The sequence below is a fragment of the Rhamphochromis sp. 'chilingali' genome (genome assembly GCF_963969265.1).
Source record: "Rhamphochromis sp. 'chilingali' genome assembly, chromosome: 11".
NCBI lineage: Eukaryota > Metazoa > Chordata > Actinopteri > Cichliformes > Cichlidae > Rhamphochromis > Rhamphochromis sp. 'chilingali'.
Genome location: NC_137938.1, coordinates 1,285,698 through 1,309,613, shown reverse-complemented (window position 1 = coordinate 1,309,613; position 23,916 = coordinate 1,285,698). Strand labels below are relative to the sequence as shown.

Below are 23,916 nucleotides of genomic sequence, written 5' to 3'. Positions count from 1 at the left end.
CATCCTGACCAACTGTATAACAGTCTGGTACGGGAACTGCTCTGCCTCGGACCGGAAGGCGTTGCAGAGGGTCGTGAAAACTGCCCAGCGCATCGCCGGAGCACCACTTCCTGCCATAAAGGACATCTACAGGAAGCAGTGTCTGAAAAGGGCTGGGAAAATCATCAAAGACCCCAGTCACCCATCACATGGACTCTTCACCCTCCTTCCCTCTGGAAGGCGCCACAGGAGCCTCCGGACTAAGACCACCAGGTACCGGAACAGCTTCTTCCCCACAGCTGTCAGACTCCTGAACTCTGCCTCCTGACATCTGACCCACACTAAACTCATGGACTGGACATACACACACCCACAATGGACAACTGTACCCTCAAACACAATAATAACATGGACTGAACCACCACTCACAACCACCAGCACTTTATATAGCCTCTGTAGAAACTATCCACATATCTCACTTATCTTAACTGCACTACTGTATAGCTCTGTGTAAATAATCATTCTGTACATTCGATAATCTTTAATCCTACAACTGTTTACAACTTGCATAGTTCCCATTTCTGTATAGCTGTATATCTCAGTTTCTGTAAAGTTATTTATTTCATATTCTGTATAGTTTTTCATATTTATATCCTGTTCATAGCCTGTACATAGCTCGTACTCACTACAGCCTGTACATACTTATAGTTATAGAATATTCACAACATACTTCATACCGTGTACATTATTACATACCATAATAGACCCATTTCTGTAATATACTCACATATCTATATCATTGCTAATATATATTGTAATATATCTATATCACTAAAGCACTTCTGGATGGATGCAAACTGCATTTCGTTGCCCTGTACCTGTGCATGTGCAATGACAATAAAGTTGAATTCTATTCTATTGAATTCTATTCTATTCTTTCTTTCTTTCTTTCTTATTCAGATATTTATCAGTAAGTGATTTATATGCAGTGTTGGTCAAGTTACTTGAAAAAAGTAATCAGTAATTAATTACTGATTAGTTCCCCAAAAAAATTAATCCCGTTACTTTACTGATTACTTATTTTCAAAAGTAATTAATTATTTAGTTACTTAGTTACTTTAAAAAAAACACGATTTACAACCTGAATAGGTGATAAAGCGATAGATCTTTCAGCCCAATTCTACTTTTTCTGCATAATCCATCATACAAAATGTAATCAAATGGAAAAGTCTCTTTTTAAAACTTGTTTTATTAGTTTTAATCTTTTAACTTTATGCATCAAGCAAACATTTAATTATATGCAACATTCTCTGACTTGAATAAATTAGTTTAACATTTAAACCTATTTTCTGCACATTCCAGCACATAAAATAAAATATTTTTTTGTGTTTACACTCAGTCTTTCAACTAGATGCAAGTAAAACACAGCAGAAAATAAATAAAGTCAAAGACTCAGCGGTCCTGTTGCTCTATTTTCACCTGTAAAGCAGGAGTAGGGCAGGTGGAGGTTTACCCTGGTGCAGTTGTGCCGCGGTCAGTGGAAGAATCCGCGAGTTTCTCTGTGAGTTTCCCATTACGTCGTAGCTACTCGGTGCTTGTTGGAAGTTTAGGGGTTTTTTTGCTGTAAAAAGAAGTTTTCTTCCCACGCGCAACTGACACTAATGTTTTTGTCACTTTTTATGGAATCAAACTCAAAGTAAGGTCAGTACTTCCACGCTTTAAACGCTGCACGCTCATACTCTCTCTGCACTCGATATGTGATCCATTATTGATCGGCACACAGCTGTTGTCACGAACGTCGCACTTGCTTACGTCACTGTCGTGAGACATTCTCGCAAAAAAATCACGGTTTTAGTAACGCAGTAACGCAGCGTTCCTACGGGAAAGTAACAGTAATCTAATTACCGTTTTTGCAATAGTAATCCCTTACTTTACTCATTACTTGAAAAAAGTAATCGAATTACAGTAACGCATTACAAGTAACGCGTTACTGCCCATCTCTGCTTATATGTATTTATATATTATATATATTGTGCTATTTCTTACTTCTTGTATTGTCTGTCTGTGTTACTGTTTGTACTGGAGTGCTGTAACCAACATAATTTCCCCTAGGAATCAATAAAGTACCCTGGTTCTGATTTATCATCTCTTCTGCCCTTCTTCTTTTCAGATATTTCTACAACTTGATGGGAGTCTACCTGTGGTAAATCCAATTGACTGGGAATGATATGAATAGAGATATACATGTCTAAATTAGGTCCCATAGCTGATGGTGCATGTCAGAGCACAAACCAAGTCAGGAAGTTTAAGGAATTTTCTGTAGATCTCAGAGACAGCATTGTATGGAGGCACTGATCTGGAGACTGACAGTGGACTCATCTCTGTGCTTGTCCTGCTGGACCTCAGTGCAGCGTTCGATACTGTCGACCATAATATCCTATTGGAGCGATTAGAACATGCTGTAGGTATTACAGGTACTGTGCTGCAGTGGTTTGTATCATATTTATCTAATAGACTCCAGTTTGTGCATTTAAATGGAGAGTCCTCTTCACACACTGAGGTTAGTTATGGAGTTCCACAGGGTTCAGTGCTAGGACCAATTCTGTTTACATTATACATGCTTCCCTTAGGCAGCATCATCAGAAGACATAGCATACATTTACACTGCTATGCTGATGACACCCAGCTCTATCTGTCCATGAAGCCAGATAACACACACCAATGAGTTAAACTGCAGGAATGTCTTAAAGACACAAAGACCTGGATGGCCGCTAACTTTCTGCTTCTTAATTCAGATCAAACTGAGGTTATTGTACTCGGCCCTGAAAAGCTTAGAAATATGGTATCTAAGCAGATTCTTACTCTGGGTGGCATTACCTTGGCCTCCAGTAACGCTGTGAGGAACCTTGGAGTCATTTTGACCAGGACATGTCCTTCAACACACATATTAAACAAATATGTAAGACTGCGTTCTTCCATTTGTGCAACATCTCTAAAGTTAGAAATATCCTGTCTCAGAGTGACGCTGAAAAACTAGTTCATGCATTTATTACTTCCAGGCTGGACGACTGTAATTCATTATTATCAGAATGTCCTAAAAACTCACTGAAAAGCCTTCAGCTGATCCAAAATGCTGCAGCAAGAGTCCTGACAGGGACTAGAAAGAGAGAGCAGATTTCTCCTGTTTTGGCTTCCTGTTAAATCCAGAATTCAAAATCCTGCTCCTCACATACAAGATCTTAAATAATCAGGCCCCATCTCATCTTAATGACCTTGTAGTACCATATCACCCTATTAGAGCGCTTCGCTCTCGCTCTGCAGGCCTACTTGTTGTTCCTAGAGTATTTAAAAGTAGAATGGGAGGCAGAGCCTTCAGTTTTCAGGCCCCTCTTCTGTGGAACCAGCTTCCAGTTTGGATTCAGGAGACAGACACTATCTCTACTTTTAAGATTAGGCTTCAAACTTTCCTTTTTGCTAAAGCATATAGTTAGGGCTGGACCAGGTGACCCTGAATCCTCCCTTAGTTATGCTGCAATAGACATAGGCTGCCGGGGATTCCCATGATGCATTGGGTTTTTCCTTTCCAGTCACCTTTCTCGCTCACTATGTATTAACAGACCTCTCTGCATTGAATCATATCTGTTATTAACCTCTGTCTCTCTTCCACCGCATGTCTTTATCCTGTCTTCCTTCTCTCACCCCAACCGGTCGCAGCAGATGGCCCCGCCCCTCACTGAGCCTGGTTCTGCCGGAGGTTTCTTCCTGTTAAAAGGGAGTTTTTCTTTCCCACTGTCGCCAAAGTGCTTGCTCATAAGGGGTCATATGGTTGTTCGGTTTTCTCTGTATGTATTATTGTAGGGTCTACTGTACAATATAAAGTGCCTTGAAGCGACTGTTGTCATGCTTTGGCTCTATATAAATAAAATTGAATTGAACTGAAGACTTGGAGGTTAGTCTGTCGTCTGGTTTCCAACTCCAGACCAACAGGCAAGCGCAGTGGACCAACCAAGAACTGGAATTGGTTCTTGGGTATACAGCCTGTACCAAACAATCCAACGAGAGCTCGCAACCAAGTATATTTCCTATTTTGTGGGGTGGCTGTGGCTCAGGTAGAGCAGATAAGCTACTGATTGGAAGGTTGGTGGTTCAATCCTTTGCTTCCCCAGTCTGCATGCCAAATATCCTTGGGCAAGATACCAACCCCAAATTGCCCTCCGATGCGTTCATCGGAGTGTGAATGTGTGTGAATGTTTATTAGTTGCACTTGTGTTTAGAAGTGCTTGTATGAGTAGGTGTGAATGGGTGAATGAGGCATGTTGTATAGAGCGCTTTGAGTACTGCGGGAGAGTAGAAAAGTGCTATATAAGAATCAGCCCATTATTTTATTGTGTTAGCCTTTTTGACAATGTGCACTGTGTTAAGTCCGACTTCCTGTTTCATTAGTCAGACTTAGTTCAGTTATATTCTTCCCTGTTTCTAGTCATCTTTATCCAGTGTGTTTAAGCTCTCAGTTTCTTTCCCATGTCTCTGCCAAAAGGAGGCAGGGCCTTGCGGAGCAGTACCCAGTGGTGAGTGAGTTTGACTTTTTCCCTCCAAATCACCACAAGTCGAAACCTACTGTTCAGCAAACCACAAGTCCAGCAAAATCTAAGACTGTTTATTATTTGCACTGGGCTGTCAGAAGACTGGTTATTACCAACTTCCATCCATACGAACTGTTCCAGCATCTGAGACTCTCTCCCCGGAATTTGACTTTGAACCTGACCATTTCTCTCCTCCTGTCATTATCTCAAACCTGTGTCTCAGCCTGTTCCTACTCGAAGGACGGCTAGGACCCTGACTTCCCCTGCACCCTTCCAGTTTCCCCGGTGAGGGTGGATAGGGCCCAGCTGGTCCCTGTCCCTGCCGTGGTTCCTTGAGCGGCTAGGGCTTTGCCTGCACCCAGGGCGAGGGCAGCTGAGACCCAGTCCACTCCTGCTCCATATCTGTTCCTTGGGTGGGGATGACTGGTATCCAGCTTGCTCCTGCACCTGTCCCTGTGCCTAGCGTGATGGTGGCCAGGACCTAACCCGTCCCTGCACCCATATCTGCTCCTCAGGTGGGGACGGCAAGGGTTTAGCGAGTTTCTTCACCTATACCATTTCCTAAGGACAGACGGCCCAGCCATCAACATGAGCTCTAGCTGCACCATTCAGACCTTGCTGCTAGCCCTGCTTTGCCTCAACCAGAGGTTTCCCGCACGGGCTGGCCTTGCTCTATCTGCAAAGCTGCGTCACCGGTGACCTCCCAAGCCGCCATTCGCTGTCGCATCACCCTGCCGGTCCACAGTGAAGTGCCGCTGCCTTAGCTTGAAAGTGCTTCATCCTCAGAGCCTGCAGCTCAGTTTGTGTCAACCAACAGTGACCCACTTCCACAGACATCATCACTCAAGGGTGAGCGAAAAGCATTTTTTCCTCTATACCCACCCCGAGTTTAAGTTTACGTGCAGTTTTCTCCGGCTTTGAGGATCTAAGGGCTGTTCTGAGTACTGCCGAACTATCTGAAGCTAAAACTTTTTTTAAACCTGCATTTGAGTGTTTTGATTTGGAGTAAGGAGGTAAGGAAGTAAAATGAATTTATATGGCACTTTTAAAGACAGGAATCTGTTACAAAGTGCTTTACAGGGAACATAAAAACAAAAGCCGGTTATCCATTCCTGAGGTGGCCCATGGTACAAATGTATCCCTTGCTTCTGAGCCAGTTAATAACAATGACGTATAACACTGACAGTACAATCGCCTCTCTGTGAAAGCTATAGCTTGATTTTATAATTTATGTGAGGTTACTGTTGCAAGATCCCTGCCATCTGTAACTGTAAAAGAACCTAGCAAGAAGTTTTCGTCTTACTGTATTTGTAGCAAATTGTGAAAATCTGCTGCTTAATCTAATAAAGTGTTTAACAATATACCCTATGTTTTCACCTCTCTATTTGTGTTGCACTGTTCTTCTGCATGCTGAAGATAGCAGGGACAATCCTGGGACTAAGTATTCCTCCATAAGGATTACCCTCTGGCATGTGTTGCAATGTAAACTGTCAAGGTACGGTTAAGTTTGGTTTTAATGTGCAACAACAAAGCAAAGTATACCACACCTCGATATATTCATCATCTTGATTTATGAAACATCAAAGCAGAATCATCTCTTTGATCCTTCCTACTACTACATTACCAGTAGAAGTAGGCTATATTACCAGTAAATCACTAATTATGTGGTAAAGGAATGACATAAAATATGTTTAAAAGCCACTGTGAAGTCAACAAAATAACAAAAAAATAATAATCAGGATTCTGTTCAACATCAGACAATGACACCTATTATGAACTAAACATCAAATCCATCTAATTAAAGGGCTTACAATAATTAGGCTCTGACCTCTATCCTTCAAGTGCAGTGTCAAAGTGGAAAATCTGTATTTGCTTCCATTACAGAGCCATCAATAAAGCTTTCACAATAACTGCTTTTTTAACCTCCATAGTGTACAGCCACTTAATATACTGAGGTGCTGTTCTGCAACAAAAACATGTTCTTTGCAATTACACTTGAGTCAAAAGAGATACCTATGTTAAAGGACCTGACCTTTTATGTTAATAACCCACTTAAGGCATAAAATTTGGCATAATGGAGGACATTTCTGGACTGAAATCCATATTTCTTTGTCTGACCTTATTGATATTTTTAAAGAGAGTGTGTAAAATCTCACCACTAGAGGTCAGTAGATTGCAGACTGGAGTCAACTGAATTCTGATTTCTATGGGGGGTGCTGTAGGACAAACAACTCTGGCTGCTGTTCCTCTCTGATGTAAGCTGTCAGTCTGCTGTTTACCTCAGCTATCAATGTGTTCATGTTTATTTACTCTCAATGAGGCTTTGAAAAAAGTATATTATCGAAGGTCACTTCTATCCGTTGACAGTGATACCGAGGTGAGCTTTAAGCATATCCTGATGGGTTTTTTTCGGTGCGTTAGCTGCTGTTAAATAAGAAAAAGAACAAAAAATATATATATACTAATTTGCTAGCTAGTAACTGCATCTGCAGATTTTTCCCCTAATTGGAGACATCATAGTGGCTATGTTAGTCTTACATTTCATGCTGGCTCAAAGTTCTGACGTTGCCAATGAAGAGCAGAAAGGAAACACATTTCAAAGAAACAGCAACTCAAAAGGCAACTAAAACTTGATTTCAGATTTCCTAATGCATTGCAAAATAGATCGCTCTAAGTAGTTTGTAGAGTCTAGAAAAAAATACTGTATATGCGACAACCTTAAGAGCATTTGTTTCTAAGCAAAACACATCATTATAACACGTGTCACATACCCATTGGGGTCCCGACCCCATAGGCTTTTGAGTCAATGAGGCCTCCAATCTGTGTGAGGTTGCAGTTGCGCTGCGTGACAAATTCGATGGTGGTGGATTCCATGAGGAATGCGTAGTCCGAGGTGAGCACACGGTGAATGCCTTCCTCGACATTCTTCACCATCACAGAGTGCCGCCGACTGCTCATAAACTCCCACATTTTGTCATATGTTGAGATCTTGGTTTTCTGAGGAGACATAGAAGTGTAATGTGAGAAAATAATATTTAACTACTTAAACACAAAGCAATTTATAATTTAGCTAAATGTATTCATTGTAAAAGCCATGTACTGTATGTTTTGATCATCCTAAAGTTGTAACGTTAAATTTAGAGATTCATAAAGAGTTAACGTGTGTGTGTGTGAGTGACATTCATACAATCACACTTTCAAATACTGCCAATGCATGCAATCATCTACTTTCCAAATTTCATTAGGTTTAGCAGAATTTGTTTGGAGCTATAGCAGTACGTCATGCTTTCTGCCTGCCTCCGTCAATATCGCTTACGAGTGGAATATAAGTTGAAGCAGACAAGCATGCTAAACAGCAGTGTGAACAGTCTGAATTTGTATGACCATAATGTTCTTCTTTGATGCCCATAAAGCTGATAACACTTACAGGCATAAGCAGCAGCAGGGTACTCTCAGTAGCAGAGCACAGTCGTACTCTCAGTAGCAGAGCACAGTGCCCAACTTAGTACACCTGTAATCACCATGAAAAGTCCAAGACCACATTACTGTCTGGGGAGGCAGATTTGAAGCCATTTTTGAAGCTATTTGAAAAGTAATTAAGTCACATCTTCAAGGTCCTGCCCGCCATTATTGTGTGTAATGACTTTTTGTGGCTGGTCGATATTTTAGATCAACTGGGTGATTTGTGGAGTGCCTATCAGAATCTTTTGGAGTCACTCTTGACAAATCAGGCAATTGAGCATGCAAGCTTCAGACTGCTGATAAGGCGAGAGCAGTGGCTGTGAATACACAGAGAGTCAGATAACCACCTATACTCTAAGTCAGGCAGACAGCCAAGGTATTTTTCCAAGAGCCTACGCACAGGAATTCAGAGCTGATTTCATTCAAACCATGCGCGAAGGGGTGGGAAGCACAACTAGTGCATACAATGAATAGCTGCCAAACCAAAATAGTTCAAAAGAATCCATCCAATATGTTACATCCTCATAGTTTAGAAATACTGGATCAAAATCTTATGAAATTCAAAATTACAAGTACAAGCTACCGAAATACTTTGTGCTGGCTGATCCTCTTAAGTCATCACCAGTTTAATAAAGTTTTCATCCACCTGCTTCTGCCATGATGGGAAGGCTAATGCTGTCCTCTTCTTTTATTTCTGCTAAACCCTCAGTGAAACTGATGACACTGAAGGGGCCTTATATTTGTAAATGCTTTAAAATATCCTGGTTCATCCAAATCGTTGCTGTTGAGTTAGTTAGAATTTAGAATGAGTTTTGTATGTTCTTAAATAAAGTCTTAAATTGACAGATTTTCAAAGGTTTATATATACTCATCATGGGTATAATGTCATGGTAATTCTGAGCTTTTAATGATTTCTTTAAACTGTTAAACTGTTCTGTCTGTTCTGGTTCTGTTTCTGTGTTTTGTCTTCTGTCTCTGTACTAAGCTCGTGTGTCTTATTCCTGGTGTCAATGTTAGTTATTTCCTGTTTTGTTTTGTGTGTGTCCTGTGTTTAGTTTTACTTTCTCTTGTCTCGTTAGCCAGTCTGTTCAGCTGTGTTCCCAGGCGTTTCCCATCTCCCTAATCACCTGGTGTGTATATACTGGCTTGTTTTTGTATTTTGTTGTTTCAAGGTACAGAAAGGAAATGACTAGTGTGCAAAAAATCCTTGACCAGTCCCCTAACATAAAAACTGTCAGCCATGCTGGTCACTATAGATGCATGATTAAAGAAGAATCCTCTACTTCTCCAAAGACTTCTCGTTTGTAAAATATGTTAACAGAACCGAGGGAGGAAGACGGTAGACAAGCTCCTTCATGTCACTGCTGTGGTAAATGAGTTCCTTCATAAAGCTGCTGCAGGATATCTGCTCCTCTTTGCAGCCATGGCCAGTGGGTTGAAGCTTCCTCTGCTTCCGCTTTCCAGGTTTTCTTGATCACCTCTTCTCAGTGGTCTTCAGGCCAGTGCTGTCCACACCACCCAAACCAGCGGGGTCCGAGCCATCTGAGCCAGTTGGTCCTGTTTGGCCTGAGGCCGAGGGTCCCTTGTAAGCTGAACCCAAGCCATAGGGTCTCTATCTTCTCTTCCAATTCGTGACCACTGGCTTTGCTTTCTGAGGAGTCTCCGTCAATACCAGCCTCCAATTAATCATCTTTGCAGCAAGATAAGCCACATCTCTTCAGTTGCCCATTCCCAGGGTTCCTTCATTTTATTCATTCTTCATTCCCCTGGCCGATTCCCTGAATTTATTTTTCCTCCTGAATTGCTTCATCTCAGTTTTTGGACTCCTGGCAGACTTCCTGAATGGTTTTGCCTGCACTGGCCTCTGCCTCTAGACCTCAATACTGTACATGACTGGGCCAACCTCCTCTCTGACTGTCCTTTGGCCGGGCCAGCCACTGGTCTGTTTTCTGTTTTGTTTGGACTCTTTTTGTTTTTGTTTCTGTTTCTTCTGCATACCAAGTATGCTCGAGCAAGACACGGAATCTCAAGTTGCTCTCCGATGCATCCAGAGTATCAATGCGTGTGAATTAGAAATAGAAAGCACTTAAGTATGGAAATTTGAAAGGCTTCTATAAATGGGTGAATGATGCATGTTGTGCTTTGAGTCAGGAAAATCAAGTAGAGTAGAACAGCTGTATATAAAAAAAAAAGGTAAACTAGGCCATTTTTTTTAATTAGCTCCAGGGGTTAGAAGATGAAGATTATGTAGACATACCAAGGTGAAGTCAGAAGGTTCTCTGTGATAAATGTTGCCTTCGACACTATTTTTGATGTCTCCTGTCAAGACACGTCATGTTGAGAATGGTGTGGTCTACTCCTTTAAAAGCAGCAGTACATCTCAGTCAAAGGTCCTCAAGTTCAAATTTGGTACTGTGGGCAGTTTCATGCCCAGAATGCTATGACCATCTATAAAGGACTTTAGTTGTAAAAGGAATTATGATTTTCCCTAAAATTGTGGAGATGAATAGACGTTTTAAAATAGATCTAAATACAGAGTGAACTAAAGCATTAAACGTTTTTTAATTTAATCAGTGAGAGTACCAAAGCTTGTTGATTCAATTCAGTTTTATTTATACAGCGCCAAATCACCACAACAATCACCTCAAGGTAAACCCTACAATAATACAAAAAACCCACAAAACCCCAATAATCATTTGACCCCCTGTGAGCCAGTGTTTTGGTAACAGTGGGAAGGAAAAACTCCCTTTCCACAGCATAAATGGAACAGCCTGCAAAGAGCTGGCTGCCAGTCGGTGGTAGACTGCTGCCTACTGGGAGTCTGCACTTTTTCTTTTTGGCTTGCCTCATGGAGACATGCTTGCATAAACCAATGGATTATAACAATGGATAACATCAAACCCATATTTTAGCACCTGCTGTTGGACTGCAAGGTAAGTAAAACCTTTTTTATTCCTTAATTTATGTTTAGGACTATGTCTCTTGTAGTTATTAACTTAGGCTATCACCTTACAACACTAACAGAGCAGTTAACAGTAGTTTAGTAGCTAACAATACTTAGAGTTGTCATAAAAACTAAGTTTTTACTTTTATAAAAACTAAGGTTTTATAAAAATAAGGTTGTCATAAAATAAGCTGGCCATTATTATCGTAAATATGTATAGAGAACTAGATGAGGTTAGTTCTACTTTAAATAAGACATTAAATATATTTTATATATGTGTATATACAGTACTGTGCAAAAGTTTTAGGCAGGTGAGAAAAATGCTGTAAACAAAAAAAATGCTTTCAAAAATATGACTGTTAATCATTTATTTTTAATCAATCAACAAAATGCAGTGAATGAACAAAAGAGAAATCTAAATCAAATTAATGTTTGGTGTGACCTCCCTTTGGCTTCAAAAAAGCATCAATTCTTCCAGGTACACAGTCAGCCAAGACTACATAACTAGGCACTGCCTGGATTGATTACAAGAAGGCGTATGACTCGATGCCCCACACCTGGATCCTGGAATGCCTAGACCTATACAATACCAACAGAACCCTGAGAGCCTTCATCAGGAACTCAATGGGGATGTGGTGGACAACATGCTAGGCCAACTTCAAGCCCATAGCACAAGTCACCATCAAGTGTGGGATCTACCAAGCAGATGCTCTGTCCCCACTGCTGTTCTGCATAGGCCTGAACCCCCTCAGTGAGATCATTAACAAGACTGGCTACTAATGTTCCCTCTAATTTTTCACGTGTCTGAGCAACACACAAACTCCCTGAGCGTCCCTTTGACCACCGTGAGCGACATCAGACGTGTGCGCTGTGGTCACGCCGGCATCTCATCCATCCAAGTTACATGATTTATTAAAATAATCGAATTACAGCCTTTACATTTATGTTAGACTACTTTTAATTAACTGCTTTAGTCCACTTACAATAAAAATTAATAAATAAATCTTGTTCATGAGCTGTGTAGCATGTTAACACTATTGGAAGTAAAAATAACTTGAACTCCAATTTCAAAAAACAAAACTTACTTTTTTTTATTATTTTTTATAAAGCTCTGACTTGTATTATGAGTCTGTGGTCTGGGAGAGAGTCTGTAACTCTCTGTCTGCAAACTACAATATTTAATGACCAATGTTGGGCAATTAATTATATAGTTACTTCTTCAAAAAAGTAACTGACTTTGGCAAACAACAAAGTTTTTTGCAGCTATTTTTTTAAACGCAGCCAAGGCGTTTTTTTAAATAAACATTTCAAACTATTTACAGAACAATCAGCTGTTCTGCATCAAATCTGATGCCACACAAATTATTTGTGCCACTCCAAAAAATAATTTGTGTCCACTATGAGATGAAGGAGAACAACAGCCTGATACCTGCAGGCCTGACAGCAGCAGATGTATCACTGCTGTAACACCTGTAACACTCAGCAGTCGCCTCATTGTTCTGACACACACAACAAAACTACTGACTCAATTAACTACTGATTTTATCTACTGTTCTGATTTTATCTGTTTTGATTTATATACTGTTTTGTTTGTTTGTTTGTTTGTTTGTTTGTTTGTTTGTTTGTTTGTTTGTTTGTTAATTAGTTTGTTTGTTTGCTTGCTTGTTTTAATCAATTTTAAATCATGCTTTTTATTTGTTTTTGTTTCTAATGTCTCTGTAAAGCACTTTGAATCACCTTGTTGTTGAATTGTGCTATACAAATAAACTTGCCTTGCCTTACACTACACACTGCCTACACTGTAATCCCTAACAGTTGTCCTAGCTCATAACTAATAAGCTCATAACACTCAAATGTCGTTTTGTAGTTGAGCAAACTATAAAGTAGTGAGCTCTGTTGGCTTTTATGCAGCTTTAATTGAATAGGGCTCAATATTTTTTAGCTAATTTTTTTGGAAAGCTCAAAAAGTTTAAGAAGCTTAGTTTAGTGACGTTCTGGTGGGTGGAGTCTTGTCGCTCCCTCAGGAAAGCTGAGTCAGCCATCTTGAATTTACCTTGATGCGGGGAAGATTTGGCCAGCCCGTGTGGATTAAGAGTCCCCAACTTCAACCCACCACCTTATTTTTTTTCATCAACTGCCCTAAATTTGGTAAGTCTAACGTGTTTTTGTTTTGTTTAAATTTAATTTCGATAAACATTCTTTTTTTATTTTTTACTGGAAATATATTCGTACTTTGTGCACAGTGAATGTTTGTTATAAATGAATTCGAATCCAAGTAATTGTAATTTTAAAAGTTTTCGAATGTGACAAATACGTAATGTTATTTCAAATTAGAATGGTGTAACGTTTTGGCGGTTTTCCGTGGGGGACAACATTTCCCATAATGCATTGTATTCTTGCCCGGGAAGTTGACGGTTGGCAGTTCTAGCTCCATGCGTTTGAACTTTCTACTAAAACTTTCTACTGTCCGTTTCTACCGGTTGTCGTATTCGCCGGTAATGCACGTGCGTATTGTGAGTATACTTATTTCAATAAGTGTCCGTGTTACACAGTCAGTAGTTTACGCTGTTGAGCTGTGTGTGTGTGCTAGCATGAAGCGAACAATAATAAACAACGTGAGTGTGTTATCATTATGGTAATTAGACACATGTTTGTATTTTTTTCGTAGTCTCAAATGTGTGGTTGTGAGATAATCTCGAAATCCTTTTAACAGTTTAGAGGGGTATTCCACTAAGCGAGCTCTACAAGTCAAGGCTTGCGGAAAAATGCATCGCCTGATTCAGCCTAACATTACACACTGGTCGAACTCGGTGCTACGAACGACGTTCAGCTAAATTGTTCACGCTAATTCGACAAGGCTCAACCAGCCAGACTGAGGTGCCTCCTTGACACCTTTAAGCCAAACCCTATCGATCTTTGCTAGATAAATTGAAATGAAATGAAAATAAAGAGCCGCGTTCTGCTCCCAGGCTAAGAAAGAATCATTGATGCAGACTGTGCGGATCACAAATACTCCCTAACCTGTAAGGCAGGGGTGTCCAAACTTTTTTCACTGAGGGCCACTTACTAGAAATTAGGTAAATAACCTTAACTTTAGTGTATTAAAGATCACAAAATCACTTAAAAGTGGTCGAATATGTTATATTGTTGAATATAATTAAAGACAAAACTGCCTTCATCACAGCTTTCCATAATTGGATCTTTATTGATTCATTCAGAAAAAGCTTTGGTAGCTTATTTTCAGAACAGCAGCCTCAGATTTCTTCTTAGACAGAAGATTTACAGCACAGAGAAAAAACAATAAAGGGGAAAATAGGACGGGTAAATTTCAAGTTTGTTATTTAAGTTATTAAGCTTAGCAACACACCTATCAACATTAGTTTGAAATGGTTAACATTTACAGACTGAACTGGACTTAATAACAGGAGTGCATATAATCTTAGTAAATTATTGTGGTGAGTATCAGCTGCGCTGGGTATGTAAATCGGGCCATCCAGCTGCGATGCTGATTCGACGTCACTCGTGCCAAAAATCCGGACAAATGTCACTTGATCAAGGAGCAGATCTGCATCAGATGAGATCAGCTGACTACGTGTGTGTGTTGTGCAAAAAATGTTTTTGAACATTAATAAGTCGTCTTTGTGCACATATTGTTTACAGATATCAGACTGCAAAGAGTGCTACAGAGTCAACATTTCACCAGTTGTCAGTGGGTGAGTTTTATAATTTGTCCTAATTTAAATAAAAAATAAATACAAAGAAATTAGAGAATTTTGCCCTGAATTAAAAATTCAAAATTTTTAGATTTTTTTGGGTTACCCTTCTAGATTGACAAGTTTAGCCCATTACACAAAAAGTTTGGACACCCCTGATCTATAACAATGACAATCAGAACATGGCTATCCAACACTTTGTTTTTACTCTGCATTTGTGTAAATACTATTCTGATAGATATTGTATGTTCATCTAGGAACAGCATGATGTAAATACAAGACGGGCCCTCGTCCTTCGTGCACTTCCTGTGTACCTGCGTGAAGATGCCTCCACGTTATTCAGGACTTGTGATGTAAGTGTACTGGCCTCAGCATCAACCCCTTTGCCTAGCTGTTCAGTCAAACATATGACATCACTCAGAACTCAAGGAGAACCAGGGTGTATATCAGGAAGGAGGTTCAACACAGTCCTCATCTGACTTGTTTTCTCCCATATATCAACTATTGTTGAATAAGATTGCAAGAAGATTGTTACGCATAAACCAGAAAACATGAAAATAGTTGAAAGATTATTAAACAAAGACAAATCCACAGATAAAAACTATCTCCCTTTTAAAATTCAAGTGTTCTATTTTTTTGGAGGTGCCATGTTGTGGTCAGAGAAATGTTTGGTAAATAACAAAAACAAATATCTTGGCATATATTTATTATTGAAAACATTTATTTAAACATATGTTTTGAAACCAAACCCAAATTAAGGTTATTGTAATGCATCATGATGTATCGCAATATCAAATTAAATCGTTGACATTATAATCCTAAAAGAAACGTGCGACTTATGAAGATTCACAGCTCTAATCAATAGCATGATTTGTGTCCTTGAGGGGCTGAACTCATTCTTGTATTTTTTTTGTTTTGCAGTCAGCAGATGGTCCAGACCTCACTGACACTCCTGTGGCTCTGCTGACAGTTGTCACGGATGACACTACTGATTCGGCCCTCTTCAGTCCCGAAAGCATCTGCATTGTCGTTGAGGATGAAATACTTGTGAATGGTCCCACAAATCTGGCTGAGTCATTTCTCCTGTTCTTTGGGTACATCTATGCACTAGACCTACAATACTCAAAGAAACCTGAGCTTACATTCACATTTATCCAGAAGGTTGTGATGTGCCTTGAGGACAACAAACCACTGAAAGGGAGTCTACTGATGCTGAAGAATGATTTGTTCAATGAGTGAATCACTCAGAATGGACTACTTGTTGAGCTGAGTATTGAGGAAGCTTTTTTTGTTTGTTTTTTTCCTAATCATTTGCCTCTTCTACCTCACATTTAAGATGAATGACTGTTCAGTTCATGCACTATTCATGTTTAATGTTCTATTGCCTAATACGTAAATGCACTGCCTTGATGTTTGTTCCCTATAAGTACAGCAGTGGAAACAGTACTGTTTGTTTTCATGTATTTTTAAAAAAGAAAGTGAGCTGCAGCTGTTAAGGTACAGTAAGTGTTAAATGCCTCAATGTTCTAATACAGGGGTGCTCAATACGTCGATCGCGATCGACCAGTCGATCGCAAAGGTAATATTGGTAGATCGCATGGCATTAAAAAAAATAGATGCCAGCCTATCATCCATCCCGTCACTTGATTGATACAGGGAAGCCAGTCAGATGACAGCAGATTTTTTCTGACGCTTAGGTCGCTGCGCATGCGCAAACAGCGGCGCGAAGTGTAGTAAAACTGACAAGCTAGTCAGCGAGTTAACTCCAATTTTTAGCTCTCGGTTTTTTCTCTTAAACCTGGCCGTCAGCAGCTACTGTCCGGACTATGCATCCCTGGCTGATTCAATTCAGTGCAAGTCATCAGAGTAAACTCAGGTAATGACAAAAAATTTACATAGTTAATTGTGTTGTGAAATATTGGATATTGCGGTTATGCATGTATATACATTGTAGATATAAAGAATCCTCAATATATTTATAAATAAGTATATGTTTTGGATTTTTGTAGTGGGTAGATCATTTTGACTTGGTCATTTTATAAGTAGCTCACATGCGGAAAAAGTGTGAGCACCCCTGTTCTAATAGCTGCAATTGCTGTTAATACTGAAAATGTTATTGAATTTTAGAATTGAGATGGAGACCCTTGGAGTCTTCTCTTGTTTTATTTATGAGGCACTTTTTTATGAGTGAGCTCTGTTGTTTGTGCCTTTTTAAAAGCACATTGTGTTTAATAAAAAGTTGTTAAATTGTTAGTATGTGTAATTTCATGTTTTCTAACACTTTTAGCTGATTATAATTTACTGGGCAGTTTAGAATTATTTGTAAGTGTATTTCACACCGTATTTTAAAAATATTGAAGATTTTAAGGGTTATTTCCCATATTATAAGTTAGAAAATATGAAAAAGTTTGAGTTTATTTCCCACATCGTATGAGTTGCAATATCTAAAATATTTTGAGTGTATTTCCCACCTTAATTAAGTTGAAAAATATTGAACATTTTGAGTTTACTACTCCCTAATTATAAGTTGAGGAATATCAACATTTATGAGTTAACATTGAGGTAATTTAAGGCAACTGCAACTATAATTTTTATTTTAGTTAAACTTAAAACTTTTGAAAACACAACTAAAAAATTGTTGTGTAATCTGTTACACAACAATTTTTGAGTTCTGTGAACTTATTAGGTTTTACAGTGTACACAAGATTTGCGCTGAACGTCTCAAATCTCTCACATCTCAAAACACCGCCGTCACTCCTAAAACTTCCCCCCGTTTCTTAACAACAAGATGCCACTTTGCCAAATCATTTTTTGATTGGTCGACATGGTACTTTTTTGGACCAATAGGAAAGGTGGGGGGGTTGTTTTTGCTCACAGGCTTTCGAGCCTTTTTTCTTATAAAACGGCGTTTTACCGTTTCTTCCCGCAGTAAATATAAACAACGGCAGTATTCAGGAAGAAAACCAAGCATTGCAGATATTTTTATCATAACTCTGGTTTTACGTGGCCGATCAACACAATTTAAAAACTGGTATAAAGTCCACACTTTGTCCGTCAGTTGTTCCGTCTGTCCTGCTCACATCTCCAATGGTTGTACACGTTGTCATTAACGTGGCTTCACTCCTCATCAGCCACGCTGCTTTGCTAGCTAAAATACTGGTATCAGCACATAAGGACGCTGTCATAGCCTGTCAACCACGTTGATTGGCTGCGTATTGCCTGTAAATGGCCTGTATTTATATAGCGCTTTACTAGTCCCTAAGGACCCCAAAGCGCTTTACATATCCAGTCATTCACCCATTCACACACACATTCACACACTGGTGATGGCAGCTACATTGTAGCCACAGCCACCCTGGGGCGCACTGACAGAGGCGAGGCTGCCGGACACTGGCGCCACCGGGCCCTCTGACCACCACCAGTAGGCAACGGGTGAAGTGTCTTGCCCAAGGACACAACGACCGAGACTGTCCAAGCCGGAGACTGTCCTCGAACCGGCAACCTTCCGATTACAAGGCGAACTCCCAACTCTTGAGCCACGATCACCCCATATATATACGCATCGGCTTAACTATGGGATAAGGAGGCATCGTTCTAATCCCATATGGGAGCAGCCAGTCACTTACTGACTAACACTGCAAAACATGATTGTTGAAGTATTAATTTTAATTTCAATTCAGGTTAGTTTTTTTTTTGTGCGCCACGCAGATTTTCTGTGCGCAGAGACCGTGCCAACAGAACAGTGCGCAATTTCGCACATGCGCAGCTTAGAGGGAACATTGCTGGCTATGGATACCGACTACGGAGTGGAGCAGTTGTCAGCCACCTCCTGTACATGAATGACATCGAGCTGTTTGCCAAGAGTGAACGAGACATCGATTCACTGATCCACTACAGCAACGATATCGGAATGTCATTCGGACTGAATAAATGTAGTCAGATGATAACAAAGAGCGGGAACATAGTCAGAACTGTGGGGATCAAACTACCAGAAGGCAACATCACAGACATAGAGGACAGTTACAAGTACCTGGGGATCCCGCAGGCAAACCACGAAGAGGTCGCTAGGAAAGTTGCAACCACCAAGTACCGGCAGAGGGTCAGGCACGTCCTGAGGAGTCAGCTGAACGGTAAGAACAAGATCCGGGCTTTCAACACCTGTGCCCTGCCCGTGATCAGGTACCCTGCTGGGGTAATAAGCTGGCCAAAGGAGGAGATAGAAGCCACTGACATCGAGACCAGGAAGCTCCTGACCATGCATGGAAGGTTTCACCCCAAGTCCACTACCCTAAGGCTGTACGCTAAGCGGAAGGAAGGGGGCCGGGGACCAGTGAGTGTCAGCACCACGGTCCAGGATGAGACAACGAACATCCACGAATACATCAGGAAGATGACCACACGCGACCATATGCTCAGTGAATACCTCAGGCAGCAGAAACCCAAGAAAGAGGAAGAAGGACAGGCCCCTGCACGGTATGTACCACCGGCAGATAGAGGAGGTGGCTGATATCCAGAAATCCTACCAGTGGCTGGACAAAGCTGGACTGAAAGACAGCACAGAGGCACTAATCATGGCAGCACAGGAACAAGCTCTGAGATCCATAGAGGCTGGGGTCTATCACACCAGGCATACATGGAGCGCCATAACCAAGTGGCCGGCATAGTGTACAGGAACATCTGTGCCGAGTATAACCTGGAAGTCCCGAGGTCAAAATGGGAGACGCCCCCAAGGGTGATGGAGAATGACCGAGCTAAGATCCTGTGGGACTTCCAGATACAGACGGACAAATGGTGGTGGCTAACCAACCGGACATAGTGGTGGTAGACAAACAGAAGAAGACGGCCGTAGTGATCGATGTAGCGGTTCCGAATGACAGCAACATCAGGAAGAAGGAACACGAGAAGCTGGAGAAATACCAAGGGCTCAGAGAAGAGCTCAAGAAGATGTGGAGGGTGAAGGTAACGGTGGTCCCCGTGGTAATCGGAGCACTAGGTGCGGTGACTCCCAAGCTAGGCGAGTGGCTCCAGCAAATCCCAAGAACAACTAAGATTTCTGTCCAGAACAGCGCAGTCCTAGGAACAGCTAAGATACTGCGCAGGACCCTCAAGCTCCCAGGCCTCTGGTAGAGGACCCGAGCTTGAAGCATAGACCGCCCACAGGCGCGAGAGGAGAATTTTATATAGATATATATGTCTGTGACGGTTCTCAGTCATCCAGGTCATCGTAGTCAAAGGAGCTTGCAAAGAAAGGCGTCTGGACTTCTTTAAGTTGCTTGAAGACGTTTCACCTCTCATCCGAGAAGCTTCTTCAGTTCTAAGGTCAAATGGTGGAGAGTCCCAGATATAAACCTAGTGGGAGTGACCCTCCACAGAGGGACAAAAGGACCCCCTGATGATCCTCTAATCGCCTGAGCCAAGGTGGGAAACTGGGCGTGGGTCCCAATCAGCCAGGGTTTCGGGTGAGTTCATTGTGAAACCTGGCCCCACGTTATCATGTGAATTCCTGAGGTCAGATGGCCCAGGATGTGAGTGGGCGTTAAGGCGTCTGGGGAGGGATCTCAAAACTGGATTATAGATGGCAGAGAGTTGGTGTCGTAAACCCCCGCCTCTGTTCAAAGATGGTCGCTCACAGTGGACATAGATGGCTTCTTTCACTCCTCTTTCAAACCATCTGTCCTCTCTGTCCAAAATGTGAACATTGGCATCCTCGAAAGAGTGTCCTTTATCCTTAAGATGCAGATGGACTGCTGAGTCTTGTCCTGTGGAGGTGGCTCTTCTGTGTTGTGCCATGCGCTTGTGAAGTGGCTGTTTGGTCTCTCCAATGTACAGGTCTGAGCATTCCTCGCTGCACTGTACAGCAAACACCACATTGTTAAGTTTGTGTTTTGGCGTTTTGTCTTTCGGGTGAACCAGTTTCTGTCTGAGCGTGTTGCTGGGTCTGAAATACACTGGGATGTCATGCTTGGAGAAAACTCTCCTGAGTTTCTCTGATACACTGGCTACATAGGGGATGACAATGTTGTTGCGTCTGTCCTTCTTATACTCCCTCGCTGGTGTCTGGTCTTCTTTTCTGTGCCTCTTTGCTGACTTTAAGAACGCCCATTTAGGATAGCCGCACGTTTTGAGTGCTTCCTTTACATGTGTGTGTTCCTTCTTCTTTCCTTCAGGCTTAGAGGGAACATGTTCTGCCCGGTGGTGTAGGGTCCTGATTACTCCAAGTTTGTGTTCCAAAGGGTGATGGGAGTCAAAGAGGAGGTACTGGTCCGTGTGTGTGGGCTTCCGGTAAACTTCGATGTTGAGTTTGCCGTTCTCTACAATGTGCACAGCGCAGTCCAGGAAAGGCAAACAGTTGTCCTTTGTGTCTTCCCTGATGAACTTGATGTTTTTATCCACAGCGTTAATGTGCGCAGTGAAGGATTCCACTTCTTGTGTCTTGATTTTGACCCAGGTGTCGTCCACATATCTGTACCAGTGGCTGGGTACTCTTCCTTTGAAAGAGCCAAGAGCCTTCCTTTCCACTTCCTCCATGTAAAGGTTGGCTACAATAGGTGACACGGGGGAGCCCATGGCACAGCCATGTTTTTGTCTGTAAAAGCCTTCGTTGTACTTGAAATATGTAGTGGTGAGGCAGAGGTCTAACAGTGTGCAGATCTGATCGGGTGTGAAGTTGGTCCTGTCCTCCAAGGAGCTGTCTTCTTGTAGTCGTTTTCTGACAGTCTCCACGGCCTCCGTGGTGGGTATGCAAGTGAAGAGAGAGACTACATCAAAGGACACCATGGTTTCATCTGGATCCAGGGTAAGTTTCTGGACCTTGTCGGTGAAGTCGGTGGAGTTCTTGATGTGGTGTGGGGTGTTCCCCACGAGAGGCGCAAGGATGGTAGCAAGGTGTTTAGCAATGTTGTAAGTGGCTGAGTTTATGCTACTGACTATGGGTCTGAGTGGGACAGCTTCCTTGTGGATCTTAGGAAGTCCATAGATGCAGGGTATGGCACTCCTCATCCTGAACCTACACAACCCAGAGAAGAAAACACACCTGATGCCAGTCAGGAGAAATGGGTTAAGAACTTTTCAGACAGGATTCCCACTGAATCTGAAAAGAGAGTATTAGCCAAAGGACTCAATTTTGCCATTTCTCCACAACAGTTGCCCATAGTGGACCTCATCACAGCCACAGAATCTGCCATACGGATTAATAAATTATCACAGACAGAAGCAGAGCAAATCAGGATGAAAGTCTCAGCCACGCTCTCCAGTGCCAAAGTCCCTCCATCCAACCTCACAATACAGGAAAAGAAGGCCGTCGCTTCCCTGAGCAAAGACCACAACATCACTGTTTTACCAGCTGATAAGGGAAGATGCACCGTGGTCCTAAACACTACAGATTACCATACAAAGATCACTACTCTCCTCAGTGACAACAATACCTACGAAGCCCTAAAGCGAGACCCCACAAGCAGCTACAAAAAGAAAGTTATAGCTTGCCTTCAAGACTTTGAAAAGGACAAAATTATTGACCGCCTTAAATATCACCGCCTTTACCCAGGGGATGCCATACCCTGCATCTATGGACTTCCTAAGATCCACAAAGAAGCTTTCCACTCAGACCCATAGTCAGTAGCATAAACTCAGCCACTTACAACATTGCTAAACACCTTGCTACCATCCTTGCGCCTCTCGTGGGGAACACCCCACACCACATCAAGAACTCCACCGACTTCACCGACAAGGTCCAGAAACTTACCCTGGATCCAGATGAAACCATGGTGTCCTTTGATGTAGTCTCTCTCTTCACTTGCATACCCACCACGGAGGCCGTGGAGACAGTCAGAAAACGACTACAAGAAGACAGCTCCTTGGAGGACAGGACCAACTTCACACCCGATCAGATCTGCACACTGTTAGACCTCTGCCTCACCACTACATATTTCAAGTACAACGAAGGCTTTTACAGACAAAAACATGGCTGTGCCATGGGCTCCCCCGTGTCACCTATTGTAGCCAACCTTTACATGGAGGAAGTGGAAAGGAAGGCTCTTGGCTCTTTCAAAGGAAGAGTACCCAGCCACTGGTACAGATATGTAGACGACACCTGGGTCAAAATCAAGACACAAGAAGTGGAATCCTTCACTGCGCACATTAACGCTGTGGATAAAAACATCAAGTTCACCAGGGAAGACACAAAGGACAACTGTCTGCCTTTCCTGGACTGCGCTGTGCACATTGAAGAGAACGGCAAACTCAACATCGAAGTTTACCGGAAGCCCACACACACGGACCAGTACCTCCTCTTTGACTCCCATCACCCTCTGGAACACAAACTCGGAGTAATTAGGACCCTACACCACCGGGCAGAACATGTTCCCTCTAAGCCTGAAGGAAAGAAGAAGGAACACACACATGTAAAGGAAGCACTCAAAACGTGCGGCTATCCTAAATGGGCGTTCTTAAAGTCAGCAAAGAGGCACAGAAAAGAAGACCAGACACCAGCGAGGGAGGATAAGAAGGACAGACGCAACAACATTGTCATCCCCTATGTAGCCGGTGTATCAGAGAAACTCAGGAGAGTTTTCTCCAAGCATGACATCCCAGTGTATTTCAGACCCAGCAACACGCTCAGACAGAAACTGGTTCACCCGAAAGACAAAACGCCAAAACACAAACTTAACAATGTGGTGTATGCTGTACAGTGCAGCGAGGAATGCTCAGACCTCTACATTGGAGAGACCAAACAGCCACTTAACAAGCGCATGGCACAGAAGAGCCACCTCCACAGGACAAGACTCAGCTGTCCATCTGCATCTTAAGGTCAAAGGTCACTCTTTCGAGGGTGCCAATGTTCACATTTTGGACAGAGAGGACAGATGGTTTGAAAGAGGAGTGAAAGAAGCCATCTATGTCCACTGTGAGCGACCATCTTTGAACAGAGGCGGGGGTTTACGACACCAACTCTCTGCCATCTATAATCCAGTTTTGAGATCCTTCCCAGACGCCTTAACGCCCACTCACATCCTGGGCCATCTGACCTCAGGAATTCGCATGATAAGGTGGGGCCAGGTTTCACAATGAACTCACCCGAAACCCTGGCTGATTGGGACCCACGCCCAGTTTCCCACCTTGGCTCAGGCGATTAGAGGATCATCAGGGGGTCCTTTTGTCCCTCTGTGGGGGGTCACTCCCACTAGGTTTATATCTGGGACTCTCCACCATTTGACCTTAGAACTGAAGAAGCTTCTCG

General features: G+C 42.0%; 2 protein-coding genes across 4 annotated transcripts in view; one reads left to right on the top strand and one right to left on the bottom strand.

Annotated features, from left to right (window-relative positions):
- grik2 (glutamate receptor, ionotropic, kainate 2) overlaps positions 1–23,916 on the bottom strand; it is a 346,902-nt gene that overhangs the window by 36,766 nt on the left and 286,220 nt on the right. Inside the window, exon 15 of the mRNA XM_080897244.1 lies at positions 7,334–7,559. Within this exon, the coding sequence (XP_080753370.1) occupies positions 7,334–7,559 (226 nt within the window). The remainder of the gene's footprint in view (positions 1–7,333; positions 7,560–23,916) is intronic.
- LOC308406309 (uncharacterized protein) lies at positions 12,989–16,934 on the top strand. 3 transcript variants are annotated; one of them, XM_080897245.1, is made up of 4 exons: positions 12,989–13,116; positions 14,629–14,681; positions 14,939–15,034; positions 15,603–16,934. In XM_080897245.1, the coding sequence occupies exons 1-4, from the start codon at positions 13,026–13,028 to the stop codon at positions 15,918–15,920; spliced, it is 558 nt and encodes a 185-aa protein (XP_080753371.1). In that variant the 5' UTR covers positions 12,989–13,025; the 3' UTR covers positions 15,921–16,934. The 3 variants fall into 3 exon arrangements, 1 of the variants encoding a protein (XP_080753371.1); XR_013973507.1 differs by lacking the exon at positions 12,989–13,116 and adding an exon at positions 13,341–13,481; XR_013973508.1 differs by lacking the exon at positions 12,989–13,116 and adding an exon at positions 13,371–13,472.

What these genes read in the sequence shown, in the direction of transcription:
- LOC308406309 (XM_080897245.1), top strand. Translation starts at nt 13,026, where the DNA reads ATGCGGGGAAGATTTGGCCAGCCCGTGTGGATTAAGAGTCCCCAACTT. An exon ending in CATCAACTGCCCTAAATTTG is followed by an intron (nt 13,117 to 14,628) that starts GTAAGTCTAACG and finishes TATTGTTTACAG; the next exon opens with ATATCAGACTGCAAAGAGTG. An exon ending in ATTTCACCAGTTGTCAGTGG is followed by an intron (nt 14,682 to 14,938) that starts GTGAGTTTTATA and finishes ATGTTCATCTAG; the next exon opens with GAACAGCATGATGTAAATAC.